Below are 17510 nucleotides of genomic sequence, written 5' to 3' on the forward strand. Positions count from 1 at the left end.
TATTTCACATAGGCTATTTCACTTTATTTACTGTGCACTATAAGGAGTTATAGACACGTCTATATTATTTATTACAGTATTTTTAGATAGTAATGAGAATATGTGCAAAAAAAAAACAAATGACATGTACTGTGGATGCTATGACGTTGTAATAGCATGTATTTATTGCAAAATTCCTAAAATATTGAATAGTTTGTGCATTTAAAGTAAATAACCTGTAAATTACATTCCTTAAATGTTGTATTCTTCCTCAAAGAGGCTGAGATATGCAGGAGAAAAGCCCAATAATTGACTTGTTATGCCGCAAAGTTGAGTGACTCAGAATGACTCATGTGAGACGAAAATGAAAACACTTTAGAGGTGTTACTCTCACCATCTCTGCCTTTACTGTTCTGTACCTCACAGATATGATTCCATTATATCACTAATACAAATATCATATCTTCCTGTGTGTGACTGATTTGGTTGCAGGTGCATTGAGGTTGCGAGAGTGTTTCAGAGCAGGTCACTGCATGTGTGAGTGTGAATATTGAACATGCAGCAGATAGTGTTTGAGAGATGGTCACTGTCTGTGGTCATCAGATGTGAGTTGCTGTGTTGCACCTGGAATAGTTGTTTTGTTCATTAATGGTCTCATGAGTCTGGGAGTAAAGAGAGAATCAGGGTAACCATCACTGTGCTCTTCTCTGCTGCTGGCCTGTCACACCCAGGGGCTTTCTGACATCACTGGGTTCCACAGCAAGGAGACTGAAAAGGCACTGGCCATTCACTGTGACATTTTGCTCCACATACAGTATGTGTATTTCAATGGCATTCAATTGTCCATCTGATTCCAAGTGTTTTTCAACTGTACCAAAGGAGGTTGGTGTCACCTTAATTGGGGCGGACAGGCTCGTGGTAAGGACTCGAGCAGAATGAGTGGAATGGTATCAAATATATTAAATAGGTGGTTTCCATGTGTTTGATTCCATTCCATTTGCTGTCCAGCCATTATTATGAGTCGTCCTCCCCTCAGCAGCCTCCACTGATCTGTACCCATGAAATTAACGCTAACAAAAACTATCTGGATGATTACAGAGAGAATTAACCATTATGGCCTATGTATACCATAATCATAATGCAATGGGGATTTCTTATTAGGACATGTTGGTATAAAAATGTTTAGGGAGTGATAAGCCCTTGAATCATGGTGGCCCATGCTATCTTATGTTGAACAATGGGTGTGAGAAATGGTCTTTCTGGTAAGGAAGGGTACCAGTGTGTTCCAATGCAAAGTCTTGGTGACCACTGCAGTGAACCAATAGCCAGCCTACATGGTCCTGTCCAATCCACAGCTGAAAGACAGTCGCTGGCACAGCGTGATTTCTTCTCTCAGAGGAAGCTCATGGGTTCAATACAGGGACTGCAAAATGCCAGTGGTCACCAAGATTGAGCCCAACTCTGAGTCAATAGACAGAAATGTCACATAAAATGATGTTGCATCATCACTGTCTGATCATCAATGTGATAAAGATGAATAGAAAATATAAACAGATTCCATGCAATTTGGAAGCAAGTCAATGTCAATTTCTCCTATCTCCGGTTATTGAGCCAATTGTTTACAAGATCTTGCACATCACATATTGACCTGGGAACTGGGAACTGAGACATAATCGACAGTAACTTGATACATTGAAGATCATTATTTAGCTGTTGTACACTAGATCATCCAGGTGTGAGATTCTTTTCAGAATATAAATACTGTTCAAATTGATCAAGAAAAGGTTGCAGAAATGCATGGAATGTGATGGAGGAAAGGGTCTCAACTCTCATCAACTCTTCCTCAACCCTGAGTCAGATAACACAATTCCATAGAATATTTATTTTACAGCTCTATCAACCAGTACTGATTCAATCTCTCATTGTCACACTTCAACAGTTTTCTAATCCTCCACTAATGAATTAAATTAAACCAGCCACAGTCACAGGGCACAGGTCAATGGAGATGCAGTCGAAAGAAAGGCAGCAACATGCATGGTTGGAAAGGCCATCTCTTGCAACTTGTGTTCACCTATGCTTCCTAGGCAAATTTGTGAAACCACATGATTCAAATGCCCTTCATATATAATTGAGATGCCATTATGAACCTATACTCAATTTCTTTAATGTCACTAAATGCACAGTACTTAAGTTATTACTGGATTAATGTTGTAAAGCATATGAATTTGATATGATGTTGACTTACATTCTAACACCTCTATTGTTAACTGAAACCACCTCACCTCAGCATGCTCTCTCTGACACCATGCTTTCAATTATAAAAAAATTGAAAGATTCACAGCCTTCATTTCTACATTCGTCAATAACAACAACATTACATTGAAAGGCAAGGTGACATGTTGCTAGGGAACAAAACTGTGAAGAGTGGCTGCATGCAGTTGGAGCAGGACGCATGTTATTAAGGCATGCTGGGTTATTCTTCTGGCCCTCTGTGAGAGGCCTGAGATATTCCTCCACTCCACCAACAGCTTCCAGTGGGCAGCCTCCTGATCCCTCCCAATGTGCCACCTCTCTCCATATCTGACATGCACACTAAGATCTCTTCTTTAGTTTCACTGGTGTAAATGTCAAAATCATTTGTCAAGAGAACAAAATACGTACAGCAGGGGAGCATACAGCCCTGACTATGGGGTTGTATTTACAAGGAATTGATTTGTCTGAACCTGCTTTGAGCTTTTCGGTCATAACAACTCACAACCAGAGGGGAAGTCCAGGTGGGGAGAGGAGGGCAGGAGGAAGAAAGAAAAAGAAAAATGTGTTTGCCAGAAATGGTCCCTAATTGGTGAGGCGTGTTATCTTCTGTGCAGGGATTGTTTAATGTCTCGGCCCACGCCGCATATGAGAACGAGCTAGCTGAGAATCAGCAGCTTCCAATTAGGGTGGGTTGGAAGTAATGTGTCTGAATTCTCTCTGTGCAGCTGCTTGATTGTATACTTTTTTGGCCTGCAAATGAAATGCAGTGAGGTGTCTTCACTGACGCAGAGTCTGGTAATTTGCAACCGGCTGTGCCTCTCTCTCAGCTTTCAGGTAAATGCCACAGAAATGATTGAGTCTTCAAGTATCTTCAATCCACAACAATATCTCGCAAAACAATAATTACATCTAAAGCACCCATATCATTAGGTCCAGTAAACCAAACTCTTGAACAGCTACTGTATTGTCTATTGACAGTTTTCCATTCTGAAGCAGTGTGTATTATTATTTGTTAGGATCAACTTTCCTTTGCAGATGGTCCTCCAGTGGTGGACTTGCTATGGAGTGAAGGATTTCAGAGAAAGAAAAAGCCAGTGGATCACAATCCATCTTTCCCTGAGTCCCTTGGATGAGTCATCTGTGTGCGCAGCGCAGGGGGGCTGAGGTGAGGAGGAACGTGCTCTGGGGCGAAAATACAAACAGTTGGTTCTCACTAGTGTAGAGCAACACCATCGCTCCCATCATGGGCTGTTGTCATGACAGTTGCACACGCATGTGGCAGAATGCTCTTTGTAATAGGTTAGATGTTAAAGCCAAAACCCCACGCATTACATTTGCTTTGTGGTGACAGTTTAATAACGCTCCTGTCACAGGAGGTTGGTGGCACCTTAACGGGGGAGAACGGGCTCGTGGTACTAACTGGAGCTGGATCAGTGGAATCGTATCAAATACATCAAACACATGGTTTCCATTTGCTCCGTTCCGGCCATTATTATGAGCCGTTCTCCCCTCAGCAGCCTCCACTGGCTCCTGTGTCTTTGTTTCCCATGCTCTCGACACCCACCCATGTCTCTGAGATGTGAGCGTGGAAGAGAAGGAAGAAAACGGCCTGATTATCACACTCACTTGATAACACAAAGCATTTGTTGGCGCAGTGATTCATAGAGATGAGAGTATAGAAAGCATAAGATTCAATTAAGGTAAAGATGTACATGATCTTGAAATGAATCAATTTAGCTCCTTATAACCAGCTTACAATATCTGTGCACAAGCTTTTACCTGGTTTGGTGGTAATACTGTCCAGATTTAAACAGTTATTTAATAAAAATGGTTTAAGAATGGAGAATAAACCTACATTGCAACTCTTTAACTAGACAAGCACGCTAAACCGATACGATATGTACAACCAAAAGTTCTGACATTCTAAGCCACAAAACATAATAACAAGTAGCCTAATCACAATCAACTCCCATGGCCATTAGGATCATAAATGTGAAAATACATGTTCCGTTTTCCACCCAGATAATGTGCAGTCAGTTTGGATTAAACCATTGTAGAGAATTCAACATAAACATACAGAGCATTGTGAATGAGCTGATACATTGAGCAGACTGCGCACATTGATAGATGTCAGGTTAAAGAGTATTTTGTAATAGAATAAGCAGCAGACAGTGTATTTCAAGGCATATTATCTCATTCAAAGGGGAGAAATTCAGAGTTCCATTATGCTTGGAAAGTTGTCCTTGATACTCTTGAGATATTTGTCAAAGCCACGTTCACAGTACATGGTTTCACTATCACAAATTTACCTCTGTCACAAAGAATTACAAGTATTGCAAATTGGCAACAGCAATTCCCGTCAGACCAATCAGCGTAATAGAAGGTAATGGGGAACAAAAAAAGCTAAACATAGCATTTGAAACTGAAACAATATTACAATTGTGAAAGCAGAGAGCTGAATGTTATTCTGGTGACTTCCCCAGGAATCAGACACAGCTAATGACAGGGTAGGTACCACAGTAAAGCAGCTAGTCCAGAGGGGAGATACCAAGGAGCCAAATGACAGAGAGGAGGATCTATTTTGGCTCCTTTTTTCACCTGGCATGGAAGCCAAGCAAGCAGTGGCCTTTAGCAAGGTTAAGCAGTGTCATAGTTAGCCGTGACCATGTAAAATGTCACCAAGAGACAGAGTGGGGTTTGCTAGTCATAGCTGTGTAGACAATGCCCATGGGAATGAAGTGTCAAGCTCTAATGCATTAAATGATAATTGTAGTCATAGCAACACATAACTGTCTAATTACTTTAATTGGACAGGGACCATTTGAATAAGATAATTGCTATTAAACTGGTACTCAATGACTCTCCCGCTGCAGAGCTTTTAAACGTTGTTACTCACCGTTTCAAATCACACTACAGGTTTTAGACAGCTTTTTCATCATTTGTAGATCTGCAAATATACACCAACCATCCAAGGGTGGCCAGATAGAAAATGTGGGTCAGCTCCTGGAAATGACTACAGATAAAAAGAATGTATCAGAATGGAAACGTTCTGTTGTCATTTTCACTCGGTCCAAAGGATAGTACCTCAGGGTGGCGCAGTGGTTAAGGATGCTGTACTGAACTCTGGGTTCGCGCCCAGGCTCTGTCTTAACCGGCGGTGACCTGGAGGTCCGTGGGGCGACGCACAATTGGCCTAGTGTCGTCTGGGTTAGGGAGGGTTTGGCCGGTGGGGATATCCTTGTTTCATCGCGCACTTTCGACTCCTGTGGCGGGCCGGGTGCAGTGCGCGCTAACCAAGGTTGCAAGGTGTTTCCTCCGACACATTGGTGCGGCTGGCTTCCGGGTTGGATGCGCGCTGTGTTAAGAAGCAGTGCGGTTGGGTTGTGTATCGGAGGACGCATGACTTTAAACCTTCGTCTCTCCGGAGCCCGTACGGGAGTTGTAGCGATGAGACAAGATAGTAGCTACTAAAACAAGGGAAATTAGGGAGAAAAAAAAGCGGTTACATTTTTTTTAAATAAAAATTAACGTTAATTGGTTACAGACATCACCATGGTGATGAAGAAGATACGTGTTGATTTATGGACTTGGCTGAGTCAATTTGGCCTTTATCAGGAAATGATCAGCAAGGTCGTTCCATGAAAAGAGTGACTTTTGCATCCCTTTGATATTATAAGTAGAAATTGTTCAATGTTGAATTTTAAAAGCCTGTTTTATCAAAATTCTAAAATTATGATTTTTTATATAAATAAAGACTTAGAAAAGTGCAAAAAAATCAACACTTTGCAAGTCCCTCCGTGCACAATCTGTGACCTATTTGAAGACTTTCATGGGGCGGCAGGTAGCCTTGTGGTTAGAGCGTTGGGCCAGTAACCGAAAGGTTGCTAGATCGAATCCCAGAGTTGACAAGGTAAAAAGCTGTCATTCTGCTCCTGATCAAGGCAGTTAATAAACTAGTATAGGCCATCATTGTAAATAAGATTTTGTTCTTAACTGACTTGCCTAGTTAAATAAAGGGTTAAATTAAAAAGACAAAAAAAACACAACCCCCAAAATTCACCATCATTGTAAAGCCCTTATTTTGTTGCTTTGACAAAGTAATTTCTGAAGATTGTTATTTATTAGTGATTAATTTAAATCTGTCCCTCATTTTAAGGTCAACCCTGTTACGTGAACTGAACTCTCGTTTCAATATGAAGTTGTACATGTGCTCTTTATGACAGAATGCAAAATCAAATATATATATATATATATATATATTTTTTTACCAAGTTACACTTCTCAAAATGCACAAAATTGGTGCAATGACCCAGCAATAGATTAATTGATGGGAACACAGTCCCAACCGTCAATGTACATATGTTTAGGGTTATAGTCGAAGTATGAGAGCTCTGTCTGCCCACTCAATACAAATGACCCCATCCCGAAATCAACAACGTGTCTCAGTCTCTCCACAGGGCAGGGAGTCTACATGACAGAGCATGTGAAGCCGCAGCACTCCTTCAGAAGGGTGAGACCGGTTTTGGTGACGAAGGGAGTGGACGAAGTTTGCTGGGCTTTGGAGGTCGTCCTTCGGTCCTCTGTGATGTCTGGTAAAAAAAGAGACATCATTATCATCCTCATCAGCATTGTTAATGTTGTTATCATATTTGAACTTGGTTCATTCAATGCGTCTTGGACTAACTGCACAAAAGGAATCTTCATATTAGAGCCTTGACTAACAGCACTATGGTAACACATTTGCACATACCTTTTTTCTTCAAGGTCTTGGGAAATTTAGACTGCAAGAAATCAGCCATTTCTTTGTCCTCCTCTCTCTCCCTGTTGAAGGAGATTTAGTGGTATGAGCACAGTTAACAAAAAGGTAAAATCTTCCTATATCTTTCACAGCCACTGTTGCCATAAAACACAGTCATACACAAGCATGCACACACAAAATAAATAAATAACCAACTGGATAGTAACAAAGAGGCATACACGAACAGCTCCGACATTTGTTCATATGTGTGGATGGTGTGAACTCACTTTAACAATATATCATTCTCTCTTCATGATTTTCTACTGTCAACATCACTTTACTGTAAATTATTAAGTATCTGCTTCCCACGTATCCCCCACCTTTCCGAGAGCTGTCAAGTGTCACTCAGACTTGTAGTCAGAGAAGCAGGGATGCCTGACATGCAAGATAGCTAATTTAGCACTGTAAACAAATGCAATGTGGAAGGGGCTTGCTTCCTCTGTGTGACTCACTGTCATTTACACTAAATATACACTGAGCAACACAACACTCAGCCCAGCCTCTAGAGAGAATACAATACCCAATAAACTACAGAAGTGAAAAATACCCTTTTAAATTCACCTCAACAGATCGATCGCATGGGTTTAATTCACATTGACATGGAAGAATGTTCCCCAACTGGCTCAGATACAGTATGACTCAGAGGTGACAACAACTGAGTCACGAATATTAATGGTCACTAGATGCTACTTCGGCAACATGAATAGTTACAGTAGCCCTTGCCTTTAAGAACATGGCCCAACCCTCCTTGCCTTTAAGAACATGGCCATACTCACCTGAGCCTCTCAAACTCCACGTCATCCACCAGGAAGTCCCTGGTCTCCACCAGCTTGTGGATCTGCTGCAGCAACTCCTCCTCCCTCTGCCGGTCCTCGTTGGATTTGTCTGTGTCTGGAGTCATACAGACAGTATAGTCATGGAGTGGTCATACAGCAGTCACAGACAGTTCATATAGTAATCATAGATGTTAGGAATCATTAAGCATTCATACAGCTCCAATTCAAGATTAAGAACCAGGCAAATTAATCTTAGGCTGATGGATCAATAACCACCAGATGACTGTGCATGGTGTTCCTGTTATAATACTGAGAAAGTGGATAGCATTACCACTGGATCTAACCTACCAAATGTGAGATAAACCAGAGAGAGGCTGGGACTGAAACATTGAAATGATAAGCTGAGATAATGAGGATGTTGTGCTCCAAATCTTCTGCTTGTTTGTCCTGCAAATCTTTTATTATTGGCTTCCATAGAGCACTAGCTGGACCATAAGCCCTTTTGATGCAGATATTCCCTCATTTTCTGGCACAGCGAGTGTGTGCTCTCTATAATGTGAATTGAACACCTCACACAAAAAGATGCCATCTAGAGACCAAAAGGGTTCTTTGGCTGTCCTCATAGGAGAACCCTTTGGTTCCACATAGAACCCTTTGGGTTCCATGTAGAACCCTTTCCACAGAGGGTTCTACATGGAACTCAAAAAGGGATCTACCTGGAACCAAAAAGGGATCTCCTTGGAACCAAAAAGGGATCTCCTTGGAACCAAAAAGGGATCTCCTTGGAACCAAAAAGGGATCTCCTTGGAACCAAAAAGGGATCTCCTATGAAGACAGCCGAAGAACTCTTTTGGAACCTTTTGTTTCCCTAAGAGTGTATGGTAGCCTACCTGAAACAGACACCAGCTTCTGAAGTTCTTTTTTCAGACGTGTGATTTCCTTGCAAAGCTGAATGTCGTCCATCCTGAGGGGGAAAAAAAGAGGAATCTATTTAATTCTCAATCATGAACCACATTGATATACTTCAAAGGCAATATCTCTTCATAGCCGTTTAGTATGACCCAGGGGAAGAGAACCCAGGACGAGGTGAGAATCGGATCCTGTCACGTATCGACTGTCAGTACAGGGGCTGTTCTTCTCCCTGTACCACACTTAAGTCTGACACTCAGGAATCAATCCTAATTGCTCTTATTGACAGAACAACTGAATCCCATACAGAATGCTTCCATACAGAGGACAGAGAGATTGTAGTCTTAAAGATACAATGATGCTGGCTCCAGTGTTCGAGTGGTCTCTCTGAAGACACTGTGGCTGGCATGTATAGCCCCACGCTAGGGTTATACAGACAGTCACTACAGTCAGACAGATCCTGCTGGGCAGTAATAAGGGTTGTGACATAGAGGACCTTCTGATGTGATCACCCTTCCCCTGGGACCACAATGTGCCAGACAACCCTGCAGGTGTCCGGTCTACTGAGGCATAACTTTTCTCAAGCTCTCAGCTTCTGCAATAACTCCTCTATTAGAACGTGGTCAATATAACGACAGCGAATTATAGCAATTAAAAAATAATTGCTGCTGAGTAAAACAAAACAAAAAACTGTGACAGGCAGGCAGGCAGGGCTACTCTACATGAGTGTAAAGATAATGACTTTTATTTAAAAAATAACATTTGGTGACTCCACAAGCATTTCGAACACAGTACATTTACATGGCCAAATACATAGTAGAATGTAACGCTATAGAATATAAGCTCTTTCCCATTTCAGCTTGGTAAACATAGATATGATAACAATAACTATATTAGCCTATCCTACAGACAGAAACCACTTGAGTGGAAATGGCAAACTAAATTAGCTTTCTCTTCTTCTCAGGTGGACTGAAATTATTGTTGGCTGAGGGTTTATTAGCTGAATTAACTCTGATACCACAGGGCCTCTGAGAATGAGTCACTCCCCATCTATCAGAGCTGCAGCTGCATCATATCTCATTTCACTAATTGACTCAGGTAGGGAGGTTTAAGTAAACAATACTGGTCAGACACTGAGGCTCTGGATAACTGGGCTTTTCCATCAGACAATAAGAGGAAAATTAACTCCTAGATAAACATGCCCCAAGCCCTTTAAACACAGGAAATGTGTTATTATTTTCAAGCCACTTCATAGGAGTGACCAATACAGTACCTGCATCACAGCTTATTTGCATGGAACTTGTGTACGTGCTTTAATATGGATTCCCTTTGTGTTGCCCTGTCATTGTGTCTGAAGCTGCATCCCGACATTACACGTTCACAATAAAGCACCTTGTGGTGCCTACAGCATTAAAGAATACACACTGAACTGCATACACCTAATGCACTGCATGCAAATGAGAGTTCTCATTTAATTCCATATGTAAACCATGTCATGTTTGTTTTTAATTTCACTTCCACCTACGTAGATAAGGAAACAAGCTACTTTACACATCAGAAACCTAACAGTAATTACTTTTCCACATGAACAAAAGGTACATTGCTTGTTATTATGCTATCACTGTTCAGTTTCTCTCGGTTACAGCTGTGGTCAGCATTGAAAAGACCTTGAGCTCTGCAGCGACTGGCGTCAATATGCTCCTGTCCCTGGAGATGAAAGACAAGGAATCACAGATACAGTAAGAAGTGAGAAAAGCTCTCTGTGCCGCTGTGCTCATCTACTTAATGGTGAGCGGAAGTGCGGTTGTTTACCAGGCCAATAGTGATTATTGTTAGTGTAGAGCAGGGTTAGTGTTCAGTAATCATACTGATTCTCACAGAAATCCAATAGGATGTTTTACTTTGATTAAAGGGATTCTTATATGTAAGCTCCAACCCAGAAAGGTCTTGAGGAGCAATAGTGAGAATGTAGCCTACTGTACGCATCGGTGCACATCTCCCCAGAAACTGGACCTCCCCATACCCAGCATCATTATCTGTTCTCTGAGTCTCTCCCCTCTTTCCACTGCACATGTCACAATAATGAAGAAGAAACATTACAACCAAGGGGATCGGACAGAGAGGAGTATAAAACCGTTTGTTTTTAGAACAAAGTCCATGTGCAGTGTTGAGACAAGTGTGCGGGCTGAGCTGGTAGACTAATAGGACAGCAGGCCAAGCGCTGCTGTCCTCTACACAGTATTCGCTTCATTAACAATCGCTAGATGCTGTCATATGTGGAGCGTCACCAAGTCCGAGGGGATCAACTCTAATGAGCCCTGTGAAAACCTGCTACAGTTCAACCACAACCCATTCCACAAGGAGCCAGGGCATGGATGTTATGTGAGACTGAAAAGGCCCAACATGTGTATCCTGTTCTTCTACCTCATACTAGAGGGCTTTGATAAATCACCAAAAGATGTCAGAAACTGAGTGTTGGTGTGATTGGATAGTTATTTTAAAAAATGCTCACATGTATCTTAGTTCTGATTCCCTCCGTACTAGAACATCACGTATCCGCTCGATTCTGAAAAGCTCCCCTTCAATGTGATCTATTGTGATGGTGGAGTCCGCCATTGAGACAATGTCTTCCTCTGCTGGAAGGGAAACAAGAAAACAAAGATACACTATATATACACAAAAGTATGTGGACACCCCTTCAAATTAGTGGATTCAGATATTTCAGCCACACCCACTGCTGACAGGTGTATAAAATCGAGCACACAGCCATACAATCTCCATAGACAAACATTGGCAGTAGAATGAACTGTACCGAAGAGCTCAGTGACTTACCACGTGGCACCGTCATAGGATGCCACTTTTCCAACAAGTCAGTTCGTGAGCATCCGCACACAAGCCTAAGATCACCATGTGCAATGCCAAGCATCGGCTGGAGTGGTGTAAAGCTCGCCGCCATTGGAATCTGGAGCAGCGGAAATGAGTTCTCTGAAGTGATGAATCACGCTTCACCATCTGGCAGTCTGACGGACAAATCTGGGTTTGGCAGATGCCAGGAGAACGCTACCTGCCCCAATGCATAGTGCCAACTGTAAATTTTGGTGGAGGAGGAATAATTGTCTGCGGCTGTTTTTCAATAGTAGAAAGAGGAGGAAGGGAAGCGCTACTGAGGTACACAATAGTACATTTTGGTAGATAGAAGGTGCTCTTTGGTAAAAGGGGTAAATTGGTCATCAAAAAGAAAAGAGGACGAAGGCACTCTTCATATAATTAATTAAAATGCCTTTATTAGTATGGCATGTTCAATAGAAACACCGTTTTTTTTTTCAACCGAAGCGTTTGGGCAGCATGGCCTTTGTCAGGGAGTACAAAAAAGGAATAGAATGTCCTCTTTTGAACAGCTTTTCCAATTAGCCCTAATTGGAAGAGGGAGTGGTTACAAAATGTATTGGACAACACCTAGTAAGCAATACTATACACATTAAAAGGTGAAATACTGTATAAAAATACAACTCCAAGCTAGAAGTATCAGAAACTGTGGAGTACAGCAAGGATAACATTCATGTTTTGGACCTCGACATTAGTAAAAATGACAAAGGTTGTTTGCACACATCAATCTTTAGGAAGCCTACAGATGGGCATACAATTCTGAGGGCAGACAGCTTTCACCTCAGAAGGCTAAAAGAGAATATTCCATAAGGCCAATTCCATAGAGTCCGCAGAATTTGCGATCAGGAAACAGACTACAGTGTCAAATCTGCTGAATTGGAGAATCGCTTCTTGAATCAGGGCTACAGCGTTCAGGTCCTGAAAGATGCCGGTATAAGGGCTGGATTACTTGACAGAGAGAACTTGTTGTGAAGGGGAGAGCCTTCGTGATACATCAGAGAGTGTATTCTGTTCCAAAATACAGCACTGAAGCAGAGAACATTAAAATAACCATTAAAAATAATTGGGGAATCATCCAAAGTGATACGCTACTACGCCAAGTCTTACCTGAGCCACCAGTCATAAGCTTTAAGAGATGTCCGACCCTAAATTACAAATTAGTCCACAGTTATTTTCCGTGTGACTCTCAAAAAACGTGTCTTGACCACAAACCCAATAACTCTTTTAAATGCAACCATTGCAACCATTGCAGTAATATTGCACAGAAGATGTATTTTGTTGACACGGCTTCCTAAATGGAGTATTACATCAAGCATTTCATTAACTGTAAAACCCCTTATGTCATCTATAGATTGGAATGTCCACAGTGCAAGGTGTTCTACATTGGACGGACAAAGAGACGCCTTCAAGACCGCTTAGCGGAACACAAGTACGCCATACCGGTAGGCAATGAAGACTACCCCATGGCAAGGCACCACAAGTCCCTACACCATGGCAACCCTGCCTCCCTACAAGCTATAGGTATTGATCATATTCCAGACTCTATTAGAAAAGGGGACCATCTTAAACAGTTAAACCAAAGGGAAAGTTTTGGGATTTACAAACTACAGGCCACTAAATACCCTGGTTTAAATGAAGATATGGATTTACAAACTACAGGCCACTAAGTACCCTGGTTTAAATGAAGATATGGATTTACAAACTACAGGCCACTAAGTACCCTGGTTTAAATGAAGATATGGATTTACAAACTACAGGCCACTAAGTACCCTGGTTTAAATGAAGATATGGATTTACAAACTACAGGCCACTAAATACCCTGGTTTAAATGAAGATATGGATTTACAAACTACAGGCCACTAAATACCCTGGTTTAAATGAAGATATGGATTTACAAACTACAGGCCACTAAATACCCTGGTTTAAATGAAGATATGGATTTACAAACTACAGGCCACTAAGTACCCTGGTTTAAATGAAGATATGGATTTACAAACTACAGGCCACTAAATACCCTGGGTTTAAATGAAGATATGGATTTACAAACTACAGGCCACTAAATACCCTGGGTTTAAATGAAGATATGGATTTCTCACCCTTCCTGTAGGGTCGTGATGGGTCCATTTGCTGTCATCCAGTGGACATTTTGCTTAATTTGCCCTCAGCTATGGTTATACTGTTGTTGTTCATGTTTTGTTGTTCTAGTGTACTATGGAATATATTGCTTTCTTATTCTTGACACTTCTCCCACTCATATTTAAGGTTAGAACTATGCTCATGTGGCTGAATGGAAGCAAGTCCCTGCAGCAGTGTTCCAACATCTAGTGGAAAGCCAGCCTCAGAGTTGAGGCTGTTATAGCAGCAAAGGGGGGACCAACTCCATATTAATGCCCATGGTTTTGGAATGAGATGTTTGACCAGCAGGTGTCCACATACTTTTGGCTATGTAGTGTATTAGCAAGTTATTCTACTGCTACATTGACATAGTATTGTGCATCAGCACGAAAATGGGAACAAATGACTGCTTATTCTGCTCACGCCACCTATCCCAGCATGGGAGGCCAGAACAGAGGCCAGAACAGAACTCCTGTCTTTTCAAGTTAAGTTTCATTTGTCACATTCACAAGTACAGTGAAATGCTTAACTTGCAAGCCCTACCCAACAGTAAAGTATTCAACATCAAAATAGTATAACTAAGAAAAAAATAAAACATGAGAAAAAATAAATGAGCTATATACAGGGTCAGCACCAAATGTACAGGGATACTGGAGTATTGAGGTAGATATGTAAATGTAGGCAGGGATTAGGAAAATTAATTGGTACCTGGATAAATAATAATAAACAATAACAATAGTAAACAGTATGGCAGCAACATAAGTGGTGGGTGTGCGTCTTCAGCTTGCCTTAATTATAGCATGTGTGCAGCACGCTTCCTGGGTTTCCTCCCCCAGTGGGACAGCATGGAGGGAACGTGCCTTTCTGAGTGGCACACTGCCAGGCTCGGCAGAGACTCAGTGGTTGCGAAGACTGGCATGGCATGACGGCAGCTCTCGCTAAACAGTTGACTTCAGGATATTGATATATGCCTGAGTTTCATGCACAATGAGAAATAATCTCAGACAATGAGAAAGAAGACAGAATCAGTGACAATTAAAGTAGGAAAGAGATGCTGAGCACCCATGAACTAGTACATTTCTAGAATCTATAATGAACTGGTTAAGGTCATCAGTTGAGTAGACTCGTGCACTCATTAACATTTCCTAATTTGGCAGTGGTGCCAGGAGGGGGCTGGTCTGTTTCATTGGTCATAGTCTGTGAAGCGCTGTGATTGCTACCGTGAGGAGATCCTAGTTTACCAAGACGATATGACACACGGAATATAATCATCTCCATTATAGTCATCTCAACCTGCAGTGGCTTAGAACTGTCAAACACTATACATACGTAAACAACGCATAACCAACTGGTGCATGAACGGATATTGGGCAATTACAACAATAAATCATTTGGAATTAGGACTAGTTTACAATAACTGATAATCATGTAGATTCCTCTTCATTTGGTCTAGAAATGTTCCATCCTACAACAGACAATGGGTTGGATAATTGGAATAAACCATCCATTGCTCAGTGTAAAGCTCTACAGACTTGCGCTACACTGGCTGGGGATGAGTGAAAGAATTGAATATGATGGCGAGGGGGATTAGAGGCAGCTTGATGACAAATGACTCGGATCTCAGTTTTGGATTAAAGGCTGAATGTCCTTCTTTAGTCTATTGTTAGAGGTGAGATGCTTTTCTGATCCAATGCTACTGTGTTCTTAGTTAACAGTTTAATGAGGCAACTCAAGACACCTCCCATAGTGAACTGCCCTGACGAGTCAACAACTCACTCTGACCACCAGCCGCCCAGGTAGACTCCTCACCACTGTGTAATCCTGCAGCCCACAGAAAGCCCAGTAATGCACCACTGCTGTTAATCCTGCAGCCTCCTCACAAACCAGTTATGACTCCTCCAATAGTGCTGCAATTAGCTCTTAATTACTTCACCTTGTCAGAAAATACAACATTAGGTAAAAACAGAGGCCAAATCACTAGGGATAACAAGACTAATGCCATCAAAAACACACACATCATCATTAGCGTTTTAGCAGCTCCTGCTAGTTTTTTTCTTTTAAGATACCAGTCCACTATACTGAGCCCCTCTGCATACCAAAACAACTAAGAGGAAGTTTAAAAAAAAAAACGACTTATTCAACCTCAGCTCAAACACCGTCGACTTTCATCATTTTGCCTACTAATTCCAAGGAAGGTCGCTCTATAGGTCGCCTTGCCGCCCCCTGCCTTCAGATGTCATTTTAAAGTGTACTCCCCTGCCTTCTGCAGTGCACACCCACTACCGGATTACGTAAAGATCCTGTGAACGTTCGCTCTGTTCTATGCCTTGTTGCACCAAGTTCTCTTTTCAGAAAATAATTCTCACTCTCAGATCTAACTATCTATCTTTCATCACGAGTCTCCCGTCCTTGCTTTTACTCCTAAATACAGTAACATTATCCTTGTTCATGTAATGATTCTACTAGTACAGAAGAAGAAAACAGACATTACACAAGAATATCAGATCACTACTCCATTCCACTCACCAATGAGTGTCCTTAACCCAGTCAAGTGTTGTTCATTTTATGATCAGCACATGGACCAGAGTAACATCGAGCCTTATAGCCATGAAGAATATGACAACACTTTGATGTAATCGGAATTACTGCAAGTATTCAATGTATAGGTGGAGCTCAGTTTGAGTATCATATAAATCTCCAAATCACAAAACATATTGGATTTTTGTAAAGAAAATAGACTACAACGTTAGGATTTCAGCACCACGTTCTATCAAACTCAATTTTTCCTCATGCAAAACAAACTCACAGTAGAATAGATAAAAAGGCAGCCCGCATATATACAACTTTCTATGCCATGTACTGTATATAATTAAGCATTTTGCAAAGGCTCACCCTTCTTATCGGCTTTTCGATCCAATTTTGTTCGTTCCAAAGACCCATATTGTTTGGAGGATTTTCGCTCCTTTTCCATTTCTTCGGTTTGAACGAATTCAGGCTTGACAATGATAAATCAGTAGCAGATAAATACCCTTAGCCTACTTTAGGCTATTTGAAAATGAAATTACACGGCGCAGCCTATTTATTTACGTGGCCACAACGAAACACCATCACCACGTGGAGAATACACGTTGAACGTCGGCTGTGTATTTGCAGAATACAGTGTGATTTCAGCACCACGGACACAGCTCGAGTCAAATGACTGAAGTATAACGTGAAGCGCCACCTTGTGAATTGCAAAGGTAATGTTTGGAGGGGAATTAATATTCTACCACCTCAACATTTTTTAAGAATGAATAACATTCACATGTGATATCAAGTTCCACCATTCATTTTCCATCATGCCTGATTGAGTTAATGCAGGAGCTGACATGATTTCATCTTGCAGGGCCCTTGAGGACTGACTGCTGAGGGAGCAGATGGTGCTGCTGTATAGGAAGCGTCATCTGTGTTCACTGAATGGGGCTGTCAGCCAGGGCTGTCAGCCAGCTCTGTCTGGTTTGGCGAGACTGGGCTGGTAGCAGGTGCTGCCTCTGGCCAGTAGGTGGAAGCACTCCAAACCCAGGGCAGAGTCACTTACCATATAAACTGATCCAGCAGCTGTGTACACACAGGGACTTCAGACTAAAGTCCTCAGTAAAGAGCAGTATCCTATAGGCCTACAGTACACAGACAGATACAAATATAAAAGAGTTCAGTCAATTTCATGAGGTGACAATTCACCCCCCCCCCCCCCCCCCCATTTTATTTAATAAAAAAAAAAAGAATCTCAGGTCAGGATAGTGTGTGAATAAGTC

General features: G+C 41.6%; 1 protein-coding gene across 3 annotated transcripts; it reads right to left on the reverse strand.

The window, feature by feature from the left end:
- Positions 1-1846: 1846 nt before the first annotated feature.
- Positions 1847-16999, reverse strand: LOC109892275 (uncharacterized protein C16orf45 homolog). Of its 3 annotated transcripts, none has more exons than XM_020484727.2 (6): positions 16609-16999; positions 11228-11348; positions 8697-8770; positions 7807-7921; positions 6983-7053; positions 1847-6821 (listed from the first exon to the last, which is right to left on the reverse strand). In XM_020484727.2, exons 1-6 carry the CDS (start codon positions 16685-16687, stop codon positions 6700-6702), a joined length of 582 nt encoding a protein of 193 aa, XP_020340316.1. In that variant the 5' UTR covers positions 16688-16999; the 3' UTR covers positions 1847-6699. The 3 variants fall into 3 exon arrangements, with proteins under 3 accessions (XP_020340316.1, XP_020340315.1, XP_031683591.1); XM_020484726.2 differs by having other exon boundaries at positions 11228-11351; positions 16609-16991; XM_031827731.1 differs by lacking the exon at positions 16609-16999 and adding an exon at positions 11548-12117 and having other exon boundaries at positions 11228-11351.
- Positions 17000-17510: the final 511 nt, after the last annotated feature.

The sequence above is a fragment of the Oncorhynchus kisutch genome, linkage group LG6 (genome assembly GCF_002021735.2).
Source record: "Oncorhynchus kisutch isolate 150728-3 linkage group LG6, Okis_V2, whole genome shotgun sequence".
In the NCBI taxonomy this organism is placed as follows: Eukaryota; Metazoa; Chordata; class Actinopteri; order Salmoniformes; family Salmonidae; genus Oncorhynchus; species Oncorhynchus kisutch.

What these genes read in the sequence shown, in the direction of transcription:
- LOC109892275 (XM_031827731.1), bottom strand. Translation starts at nt 11,671, where the DNA reads ATGGCGGCGAGCTTTACACCACTCCAGCCGATGCTTGGCATTGCACAT. An exon ending in GAAGCTGGTGTCTGTTTCAG is followed by an intron (nt 7,922 to 8,696) that starts GTAGGCTACCAT and finishes GTATGACTCCAG; the next exon opens with ACACAGACAAATCCAACGAG. An exon ending in CAAGACCTTGAAGAAAAAAG is followed by an intron (nt 6,822 to 6,982) that starts GTATGTGCAAAT and finishes TTTTTTTACCAG; the next exon opens with ACATCACAGAGGACCGAAGG.